This window comes from Lipotes vexillifer, unplaced genomic scaffold (assembly GCF_000442215.2).
Source record: "Lipotes vexillifer unplaced genomic scaffold, Lipotes_vexillifer_v1.1 scaffold51, whole genome shotgun sequence".
NCBI lineage: Eukaryota > Metazoa > Chordata > Mammalia > Artiodactyla > Lipotidae > Lipotes > Lipotes vexillifer.
The window spans coordinates 910,133-922,638 of record NW_006786770.1 but is presented as its reverse complement, the minus strand read 5'-3'; the positions used below and the strand labels follow the sequence as shown (position 1 = coordinate 922,638).

At 38.9% G+C, this 12,506-nt stretch overlaps 1 protein-coding gene across 1 annotated transcript in view; it reads left to right on the top strand.

The window, feature by feature from the left end:
• Positions 1–681: 681 nt before the first annotated feature.
• The window catches only part of LOC103088113 (meiosis 1 arrest protein), a 68,493-nt gene continuing 56,668 nt past the window's right edge, over positions 682–12,506 (top strand). The window contains exon 1 of the mRNA XM_007459429.1: positions 682–971. Within this exon, the coding sequence (XP_007459491.1) occupies positions 732–971 (240 nt within the window). The 5' untranslated portion in view covers positions 682–731. The remainder of the gene's footprint in view (positions 972–12,506) is intronic.

Sequence of the window (12,506 nt, the reverse complement as noted above, 5' to 3'; positions counted from 1 at the left end):
TTGAGTGGGTTTTGAAGGGGAAAATGTGGTTATATTTTCATTTTTAAGAATTACTATGTACCAAATAAACACTTTGCTAAGCTTTGATAAATAGAGTTGACAAGACAGGTTCTCTGTCCTTGGGAAGCTCACAATACATTATGAGAGGCAGTCATAGAAACAAATTATAATATAGTACAATGCCAATAAAGAAACACAGTCATGGGCTTTCCTGGTGGCGCAGTGGTTGAGAGTCCCCCTGCCGATGCAGGGGACACGGGTTCGTGCCCCGGTCCGGGAAGACCCCACATGCCGCGGAGCGGCTGGGCCCATGAGCCATGGCCACTGAGCCTGCACGTCCGGAACCTGTGCTCCACAACGGGAGAGGCCACAACAGTGAGAGGCCCTAGTACAGAAAAAAAAAACAAAAACAAAAAACAAAGTCATGAGGGCAGATAGCTTACTTTGAGACTGAAGTTTGACTTTTTGATTAGTTCCACTCAACATCTCTAAGCATTCTCAGCCTTACATTATAGGCAAACATCTAGATCCCTTGGCAGCCGTTAAGATGGGATAGCTTAGAGAAGCTTGAGTTAGTACCTAGTTTGACTCTTGTCTGGACTTAGTCCCCTAGATCTGTATTCATTGTTTCAACTTTCAGTTTTATGAAAGCCAATGATTTCTCTTTTCTTCCCTATAGGTGTAGAGAATATCTAAGTGGTGGCTACAGTTCCACCCCTGGTCTGGCTGCCATGTATCATGGGCAAACTACTAGTAAAGGGCCATCTAATTCCACGCAGATTTACCAGCAACCTCCAAGGCTCCTCATTGTGCATATCGCTCTACCATCCTGGGCTGACCTCTGCTCCAACCTCTGTGAGGCTCTGCAGAATTTTTTCTCTCTAGCCTGCAGCTTGATGGGCCCCAGCCGCATGTCCCTCTTCAGCTTATACATTGTACAAAATCAGCACGAGTGCATCCTCCCCTTTGTGGTGAGTATATCTATATTTGTTCATTTTATCCTGAAAGCAGATATGAGGTTTCTGGAGCAGAGATCACAGTTTTTATTCTTACAGTAATAACTGTGCCCATTCCCCATACCCAATACCCCACAGGCAACAGAAAGAGCCCAATGTCATCCTACACATGGGGGATTTGTACTGCAGAAGAGGAAACACAAAATTATTAATATGGGAGTATATACAGGCCACATCTTACCCCCCACCTCCACTCCTGAGAGAGAGAGAGAAAATTTGGCATTTACAGTCCTTTGGAATATAAGCAACTGACCTCTTTCATCCCTCTTTGAAATGTAAACACAGGGAAGTAAATCTCTAAATTTCTTTAGCGGTCTCTGGCTACTCTATCTACCTTTAAGTTTCCAAGACTTTTCCTTTAACCCAGGTTCCAGGTTTTTTTGCTCAGAAAGCCCCAACTGTGCAGAAATATGAAAATATTTTTTCTCTATACTTCCATATAGGACTCAGGTGAAACTCCCTCTAGGGTTTCAGAAGGCAAAGGCTGGGCTAAGGGCAATGCTTTTACAAAGCTCTCTCACACATAGACAACTATCTCTTTTCCTCCTCAAACAAATTCAGATCTTCACTTTCTCCCCTTTACAAAGTTCAGAATCTCAGGGGTGGGAAAGACTTCAGAGGTTCTAGTAAATCCTCTTCCTGAGGCAGCCATGCTGTTGGGATAGTCAGAAAAGACCTCATGGAGAGCCAGGACTTTGATTCCTACCTGGTGTGAATAAGACCTCCTCCCACATAGTGTCCATGGAAGCCATGGGGGAGCCTGGACTCCCTCCAACCCATCCAACATTAACAAGGTTTCTATCTCTCCCCCTCCCTATTGAGGTGGTGTCAGAGGACGCCATGTGGGGAGTGGCAGTGAGGCATCTTTTTATCTCCAAGGCAGGATGGTGTCAGTGAAGGCCTAGTGGGAAGCCAGGACTTTTAGGACATTTTTCCTAGTGGAAAGCTTAATGGTAATAAAGCTTACCTACCCCCAGGGTGTCAGTGGGGGGGCATATGAGGAACCTGAACTTCCACCCCCACCCAGAGATAGCAAGGCACCCTCCCTTCTGGGATGTAATTAGAGGCCAAATAGAGTCACACCCCAACCTGACAGTAATTATGTGGAAACCTCCTTTCCCCCATTGGTGCAGTGTCAAAATAGGCCTACTAAAGCAGAAGATTTAAACAAGATCCAGAGTCTTACAGCATAATGCCCAAAATGTCCAGAATACAAAAAAATAAAACACTCATGATTATCAAGAACCAGGAAAATCCCAACTTGAATAAGACAACAGACAGCAACACTGAGATGACACAGGTGTCAGAATTATCTGAAAACGCTTTTGAAGCAGCCATCATAAAAATATTCCAACAAGCAGTTATGAACATGCTTGCACAAATGGAAAAATATAAAGTCTCACCAAAAAATAGAAGTATAAAGAAAAACCATATAGAAATTTTAGGCTGAAAAATGCAATACCCATAATTTTAAAAACAAAAATCTACTATGGATGGGAAAAATGGAGAGGTCAGAGGAACTTGAAAACAGAATAGAAATTACCCAATCTCAGCAACAGAGAGAAAAGAGACTTGAAAAAAAAAAATTAGCAAAGCCACAGGGATCTGTGAGACTATAACAAAGAGCTAACATTTATGTCATCACAGTCCAAGAGGAAAGGGACAGGAGGGTGGAGCTGGACAAATATTTAAAGAAATAATCACTGAAAGTTTCCCAAATTTGGCAAAAGTTATAAACCTAAAGATTCAAGAGACTGGTGGAGCCCCAAACAGAATAAACGCCAAGGAATCCATTCTAGGGCTTCCCTGGTGGCGCAGTGGTTGAGAGTCTGCCTGCCAATGCAGGGGACACGGGTTTGTGCCTTGGTCCGGGAAGATCCCACATGCCACAGAGCGGCTGGGCCCATGAGCCATGGCCGCTGAGCCTGCGCGTCCGGAGCCTGCGCTCTGCGATGGGAGAGGCCACAACAGTGAGAGGCCTGCGTAGCGCCAAAAAAAAAAAAAGAAAAAAGAAATCCATTCTAAGACACATAATCAAAATTCTAAAAACTGAAGACAAAGAAAGTCTCTTGAGAGTGGGACACTGACACCTTACCTATAAGGGAGAAACAATCAAGTAATGATAGATTCTTTTCAGTAGAAACCATGAAGGCCAGAGGAAGTGTCACATTTTTCAAATGCTGAAAGAAAAGAACTGTTAACCTAGAACTCTGTATCCAGTGAAAATATCCTTAAGGAATGAATCAGAAATCAAGATATTCTCAGATGAAGGAAAACTAAGAGAATTTGTCACCAATAGACCTACCTTAACAGAATGGCTAAAGGAAGTTCTTAAATCAGAAAGGAAATTATAAAAGAAAGACTCTTGGAATATCCAGAAGGAAGAAAGAAGAGTGGAAAGAATAAAATATGAATAAAGATAATAGACTTTCTATAGAGTCTTCTAAATTATATTTGACAGTTGAAGCAAAAATTATAACATTGTCTGATATGGTTGTTAATGCTAGTGTATTTAGAGGAACTATTTAGGATAATTACATTATAAACGGGAGGATAAAAGGACTTAAAGGAAATTAAGGTGTTTACACTTCATTCAAAATGTTAAAATATTGACACCAGTATACTGTGATAGGAATGTATATGTATAATGCAATACTTAAAACAACCACTTTAAAAATCTATATAAAGAGATACACTCAGAAACACTATAGATAAATCAAAATGGAATTCTAAGAAAATATTCAATTAGGTAAAAGAAGATAGGTAAAAGAAAACAGAGAAATGAAAAACTGAGGGAACAAACAGAAAGCAACAAATAAATCAACAGGCTGACATACCAATAATTACATTAAATGTAAATGGTTTTATAGGCTTCCCTGGTGGCACCTATCCCTGGTCTGGGAAGATCCCACATGCCACAGAGCAACTAAGCCCATGCACCACAATACTGAGCCTGAGCTCTAGAGCCCACGAGCCACAACTACTGAGCCTGCATGCTGCAACTACTGAAGCCCATGCACCTGGAGCCCATGCTCCACAACAAGAGAAGCCACCACAGTAAGAAGCCCATGCACTGCAACGAAGAGTAGCCCCCGCTTGCCACAACTAGAGAAAGCCCACATGCAGCAACAAAGACCCAAAGCAGCCAAAAATAAATAAATAAATAAAATAAATTTATTTTTAAAAATGTAAATGGTTTTAATACACCAATTAAAAGAAAGAGAGAATTCCCTGGTGGTCCAGTGGTTAGGACTCTGTGTTTCCACTGACAGGGGCCCAGGTTCGATCCCTGGTTGGGGAAATAAGATCCCACAAGCTGCACGGTGTGGAAATAAATAAATAAATAAAAGAGATTGGCGGAGGTGGGGGCATGACCCAACTATATCCTGTCTACAGGAAACTAACTTCAAACACAATAAAAGTACGTTGAAAGTGAAAGGATGGAAAAAGATATACCATGATAACAATCAAAACGTTATCAATATATCAAATTAAGTAGACATAATGATAAAAAGAGTCACAGAACAAGAACAAATAGTCCTAAAATTTATATGGAACCCCAAAGACCTAGAATTGCCGAAGCAATCCTGAAGAAAAAGAACAAAGCTGGAGGCATAACCACCCCCCCCCACTCCCGCCAGACTTCAGACAATACTACAAAGCTACAGTAATCAGAACAGCCTGGGAACTTCCCTGGCGGTCCAGTGGTTAAGACTCCACACTCCCACTGTAGGGGGCATGGGTTCAATCCCTGGTCAGGGAACTAAGATCCTGCATGCCATGTGGTACAACCACAAAAAAAAAAAAAAAAAAACCGTGATATTGGCACAAAAATAGACATACGGGTCAATGGAACAGAATAGAGAGCCGAGGAATAAGCCCACACATGTACATTCAATTAATCTTCAACAAAGGAAGCAAGAATATACAATAGAGAAGACAGTCTCTTCAGCAAGTGGTATTGGAAAAGCTGGACAGCAACATGTAAATCAGTGAAGTCAGAGCACTCCCTTATGCCATACATAAAAATAAACTCAAAATGGCTTAAAGACTTAAATATAAAGCATGACGGCATAAAATTTCTAGAAAAGAACATAGGCAAAATATTCTCTGACCTAAATTGTAGCTATGTTTTCTTAGGTCAGTCTCCCAAGGCAAAAGAAATAAAAGCAAAAATAAACAAATGGGACCTAATCAAACTAAGAAACCATAAACAAAATGAAAAGACAATCTACAGAATGGGAGAAACTATTTGCAAATGATGTGACCAACAAGGGCTTAATTTCCAAAACATACAAACAGCTCATACAGTTCAATATTGAAAATAAATAAATAACTTTTTAAAATGGGCAGAAGACCTAAATAGACATTTCTCCAAAGAAGGCATGCACATGGCCAACAGGCACATGAAAAGATGCTCAACACTGCTAATTATTAGAGAAATGCAAATAACTGCAATGAGGTATCACCTCACACCAGTCAGAATGGCCATCAAAAAAGTCTACAAATAATAAATGCTGGAGAGGTTGTGGAGAAAAGGGAACCTCCTGCACTGTTGGTGGGAATGTAAATTGGTGCAGCCACTATAGAGAATAGTATGGGGGTTCCTTAAAAAACTAAAAGTAGGGTTTCCCTGGTGGCGCAGTGGTTGAGAGTCTGCCTGCCGATGCAGGGGACACGGGTTTGTGCTCCGGTCGGGGAAGATCCCACATGACGCGGAGCAGCTGGGCCCGTGAGCCATGGCTGCTGAGCCTGTGCGTCCGGAGCCTGTGCTCTGCATCGGGAGAGGCCACAACAGTGAGAGGCCCACGTACAGCAAAAAAAAAAAAAACTAAAAGTAGAGTTACCATTTGATCCAGCTATCCCATTCCTGGGCATATATATCTGGGGGAAACCCTAATTTGAAAAGATACATGCACCCCAGTGTTCATATCAGCACTGTTTACAATAGCCAAGACATGGAAGCAACCTAAGTGTCCATCGACAGATGACAGGATAAAGAAGATGTGGTATATATATACAATTTTACTCAGCCATAAAAAAGAATGAAATAGTGCCATTTGCAGCAATATGGATGGACCTAGAGATTATCATTCTATGTGAAGTAAGTCAGACAAAGACAAATACCATATGACACCACTTACATGTGGAATCTAAAAAAGATGATACAAAATGAATTTGCAAAACAGAAACAGACCCACAGACAGAGAACACAAACTTATGGTTACCAAAGGGGGAAAGGGAGGAGGGATAAATTAGGAGTTTGGGATTAACAGGTACACACTACTATATATACAACAGATAAACAACAAGGGCCTACTGTATAGCACAGGGAACTATATTCAATATCTTGTAATAACCTATAATGGAAAAGAATCTGAAAAAGAATATATATATGTGTGTGTATACATATATATGTATCTGAATCACTTTGCTGTACACCTAAAAATAACACAACTGTATCTGAATCACTTTGCTGTACACCTGAAACTAACACAACGTTGTATATCAAGTATAATTTTAAAAAAAAAATTTCCAAAAGAAAAACAAAGTCAATCCAACAAAAGACAACAATCTTAAATGTGTACCCACTAAACAACAGAGCTGCAAATGTCTGTTAACTGGTCAATGGATAAACAAAATGTATAACTCTCACTCTATAAAACTGGAGTTTCCTACAAGTACACTGAGGACAGAGTGAAAGTGATAGTGATGTTTACAGCCATACAGCAAGTATGTTCCTCTACTGTGCCATTTTCCTTGTGCATGTCTGTCCCATGACCACATTTGGCTGTGATATCTATCTTCTGTCAGGCAATAGGAGTAAAGAAAAGTTGAGTGATCTGGAAGGGCAAATGAAGATACTCAGCATAGGAGGCTTTTTGGGAGATGAGCTCATGTCTCAAACAAAAGTAAAAGGATTTCATTTCCTTCTTCAATTGACTATGTTCTATGCCTCTGGTACTCCTCAGTACATCTGGCCTTAGATTGAATCCCTGATCCCTTATTCACTCCATTAGGAAAGACAGACAGTTCTAGACTAAAAACAACCTCTGGTAACTCAGGAAAAATTGCAAGCCAAAATTTCCATCCAAATGAACAGTAAGTTCAACCATGGCCAAAAGCTCAGGAAAATCACTGAAACAATGCCATTACCTTATGTATAGAACAGTCCAATCTTTGTTTAAAGAAAAAAAAAATTACCTTAAATCCATTTTCTCTGACCTATATAAGTATCTGACATTTTCTATCTTCAGAGTTAGCTCAAAATGTAAGTGGAGGAAGACAGCAGGTAGGAAATCTTGCCTAAGTTGAACACCTCAATTTATCTCCTCATATTTAATTTATGAGTGTAATAAAATAATTCTGAACTTTTTATGAGAAATCTTGACAAAGGAACTATAATTAAAATATTAGAATTCCTTTTATATCTATTGTGCCCTTAATATAAATAAATTTGACCAAAATGATTAATCTCTCAAAGCAGAGTTTCAGAAAAATTCCATTACTGTGAAGATTTTACCAATTCTTTTACCTTTTCATGAGAACAAAGAAGTTATTTAAATCATATGTGATCTACAATGGTATTTGAGGACCAGTAGTGGTCTAATTTGCCTATTACATTTATTTTCTTATCCTTACTAGCTGATCTTCAATAGAATCATTTAAAAGTGGCAAATAATAATATATATTGGGCTTCCATGGTGGCACAGTGGTAGAGAGTCTGCCTGCCGATGCAGGGGACACGGTTCGTGCCCTGGTCCAGGAAGATCCCACATGTCGCAGAGTGGCTGGGCCCGTGAGCCATGGCCGCTGACCCTGGGCGTCCGGAGCCTGTGCTCCGCAACGGGAGAGGCCACAGCAATGAGAGGCTCCCCCACCCCCCAAAAAAAAAAAAAAAAAAAGATAATAAACTGTAATTGAGTGCTGCAGGAGGGTGGGGAGAGTAAGAAAAGGAAATATACAAATTTTATTATTGTATAGTGGAGATTTTCATCACTCATTAATGGATATTGTTAAAGCAATAACTTAGGGGAATTATATAAACATGGAATTATAAAGATAACCCCTAAAACAAATACAAACCTTTCTAATTATGACAAGGAAAACATATATAGAGCAAACAAATTTACACAGTGTAGTGATTTTTCAAAAGCTATGGAAACAGTGTATACCTTAGAATAATATAACTAAAAATAACTAAACTTACCTATTAAAGTACTTTAAAAACAGATTTGATTGCAGAACAAAATTCTGCTGTATTCAAGAGACTACAACAAAGTGATTCAGAAAGGTTGAAAATAAAAGAAAGGGCAAAGGTATACTAGGCAAGTGCACCCCGTAATAAAAAAACAAAAAGCATGATTTTAATATCAGACATCGTTGAATTTAGAGCAAAAATCACTAAACACCACTAAGAATGGCACTATAATGCTAGGACACAAAGCAGAGAAGAGTAGAGAATTATCAAGAGGAGCATAAGAAATATATTCAGTAAGAGAGCTTGTTGGAGGGAGAGTCTATTGAAAATATATCAGTTTTGAATACCAGTGTACCAAATAACATAGTATCAAAATTTTTTAAAGAAATATAATTATATGTATGAAAGAAATCTGCACCTTCCTGAAGTGCTCATGGAATAGTCACAAAAGTTGACCATATGTTAAGCCACAAATAAACCCCAAAACTTTGATGAATTCCAAAAAGTACAAGTAGATCAGTCAACATTCTCTGAATACAATGCAATAAAACTAGAAATAAATAGCAAATACAGAACAAAAAGTCACTACCACCTGGAAATTTTTAAGCTGTTTAATAGCTTTTGAATCAAAGGGGAAATTAAGCAAAGATTGCAGTATATCTAGAAAATAATAATAATGAAACACTACATATCAGAACCTATGTGATATAAAAAAAGTTAATGCTGAGAAAAATTCATATCTTTAAACTATATAAATTTCATTATTTTAAATTATATTAGTAAACCAGGAAAACTGAAATAAATGAAGCCAGCAACTCAAGAAGAAAGGAAAAAACAAGCTTAAGGAAAGCTAAAGGAAGGAAATAATAAAGATAAAAACAAACAGTAGTGAATATGAAAATAGAAAATGGTAGAACAAATGAATAAATCCAAATTTGTTCTTTGGGGAAAAAATAGGAAATAGATCAGCCATTAGTTAACTTAGTTTTCAGAAAAGGGCAGGGGGAAAAGGCACATATACCCAAAATAAGATAAGGAGAAAGTAACCACACTTGTGTGAAATCATAATTCTCCATGAAAATATAATTACCAAAAGTGAATTCAGAAGAGATAGAAACCTGCCATTTCCCATAAAATGAATAGGGAAAGTTATGAAAGAACTACCCTCCCCCAAAATAAAGTACTGGAACTAAATGGTTTTGCAGGGGAATAATACCAAACTTTCAAGAACAGATTGTCAACGTTTTTTAACCATTTTATACCACAGAAAGAAAAAAAAAATCCAAATTCTTTTTTTGTGAAGATAATGTAATATTGATCCTAAAATCCAGCAAACATTACACAGAAAGAAAAACTACAGACCAGACTCACTTATGACTATCTATTAAACATCCCAAATAAAGTATTAGCAATAGGATCCAGCTCATATTTTAAAAATCATCTACAGGAATGCAGAAATGGTGCAGTATTGAAATCTGTTGATACAGTTTACTATGTTAATATATCTAAGAAAAATATAATTGTGTTTATTTCCATACATACTTAAAAATGGTGTTTAATAAAGTGCAACATCCAATCTTCTTTTTAAAAAACTTAAAAAATTAGGAACAGGTGGCTATTCCCATAGTGTATGTCTATGACATGTCAAAAACCAGATCTTACTTAATGAAAAGACACTGAATATATTCCTGTTTAAGACAAGTAAGTTTAGTATCATCACTGTTATCTAACAGTATCTTAGAGATTTTCACTGATATAATTGCACACACAAAAAAGAAGTTAGAATATAGAAACAAGGAAAGGAGGGACTTCTCTGGTGGTCCAGTAGTTAAAAACACTCTGCGCTTCTGCTGCAGGGGGGCGTGGGTTTGATCCGGGGAACTAAGATCCCACATGCCCCACGGTATGGCCAAAAAAAAAAGAAATAAGGAAGAAAAAGATAAAATGATCGTTATTTGCAGATTAATGGTAATATATCTAGAAAACCCAAAAGAATCAACTAGAAAATTACTTAAAACAACAAAAGAATTCATGACAATGGTCAGGTACAAATATTAATACAGATATAAGTACCCTTTAGGGCTTCCCTGGTGGCACAGTGGTTAAGAATCCGCCTGCCAATGTAGGGGACAAGGGTTCGAGCCCTGGTCCGGGAAGATCCCACATGCTGCGGAGCAACTAAGCCCGTGCGCCACCACTACTGAGCCTGTGCTCTGGAGCCCGTGAGCCACAACTACTGAGCCCACGTGCCACAACTACTGAAGCTCGTGTGCCTAGAGCACATGCTCTGCAACAAGAGAAGCCACTGCAATAAGAAGACCGTGCACCACAACGAAGAGTAGCCCCTGCATGCCACAACTAGAGAAAGACCATGCAGCTATGAAGACCAAGCACAGCCAAAAATAAATAAATTTATTTTTAAAAAATAATAATAATAAGTACCCTTTATATTATTCCAGAACAACAAACCAGAAGTTAAAATGGCAGAAAAGTTCTCATCACAATAACCAAAATGATCAAATAAATGCTTATGAATGAGAATAATAATAAATTTGCAAGATTTATATGAATTAAAATGCTATTAAGAAACACAAAAGAAGACTTGAACAAATGAAAAGTCATTAGTTCTTGGGAGGACTCAGACCAGAAAGATGTCAGTTATCTCTAAATTAATCTATAAATGTAATGCAATTCCCAGTAAAATTTCTAACAGAAGAACTAGACATCTTGATAATAAAGTTAAAATTAGAAACAAAAAACAAACAAGAATAGCTAGAGACTCTTCCTCTCAAATATTAAACAGATATTCACAGTGTGATACTGGAAATTGGAAAAACAGAGCAATAGAATACAATTTAAAGTCCAGAAATAGACCCAAATACATGGGGGGATTTAGTGTACAATAATGATGCTATTTAACATTAGTTGGAAAAATTATTCAACAAACTAGATAGCCGTATGGGAAGAAATTAAGTTAGAGTCATACACACAGCTTACACCAGTATAAATTCCAAAAAAAAATATTTTTTTAATAAATTTATTTATTTTTGGCTGTGTTGGGTCTTCGTTGCTTCACGCCAGCTTTCTCTAGTTGCAGAGAGTGGGGGCTGCTCTTTGTTGTGGTGCACGGTCTTCTCATTGTGGTGGCTTCTCTTGTTGCGGAGCATGGGCTCTAGGTGTGCAGGCTTCAGTAGTTGTGGCTTGCGGGGGCCCTAGAGCGCAGGCTCAGTAGTTGCAGATGGATCAAAGATTTAAATGTAGAAATTGAAAATATCTAAGTATAGAACAGACTGTATCAGTCTGGGTCCAATCAGGAAACGAGGAAAAGTATATAGAGTATTTTAACATAGTTTAACATATTAAACTATGGTAATATAGCAATTATAAGATATAAGAGAGCTTTTTGTGGTACCCTAGGGCTGAGGGAGAGATCTCAAAGAACGACAAACTTGGAAAGGGGACCCCTTTCCCAAGGCTGGGGTTTAGACCCAGTTGGAGAATATATGGTTGCCGCTCACTGGATGCAAAGAAGTTCACTGGTTTGCTCAAGCCAGAGCTGATCCATGGCTACTGGGAAAGCAGGAAGCAACCCTCCAGGTGTAGGCACAGTGGCTGATGCGTAGGCGTGCAGAGAGTGGAGAAGCCAATGTGGGCAGGAGGTCTGGAGTAAGCAGTGTCTGTATTGGAAGAACAGCAGCATTTGGAGGACCACAGGAGACAAAACTTCTGAGGGGAGGGACAGGTGAGCAAAGGGAATCAGGCATCTGTGCAGGCAGGAGGCCTGAAGCATGCAGTGTCCATGCTGAGTGGACAGCTGACAGGGGATCAGGTTAGGGCTGAGAAGTTCCCAGTGTCTTAGTCAGCTCGGGCTATGACTGGCTGGTTTAAACAATATACATTTATTTTCTCAAGGTTTAGAAGGCTGAAAGTCCAAGATCAGGGTGCCAGCCTGGTCAGGCTCTGGTAAGAGTCCTCTTCCATCTTGCAGACAGCGGCTTTCTTGCTATGTGCTCACATGGCCTTTCCTCAGTGCATGTACATGAAGAGAGAGCTCTGGTGTCTATTCCTCTTCTAAGACCATCAATCCCATCATGGAGGCCCCACTCTCATGACCTCATCTAAACCTAATTATGTCCCAGAGGCCTTGCCTCTAAATACCATCACATTGGGAGTTAGGGCTTCAATTTATGAATTTTAAGGGGACACAAACATTCAGTCCATAACACCAAGGGCCTACAAGTTCTGGGCATGTGGGTGGAGCACTTCCAGGTAACTTCATACCACACTGG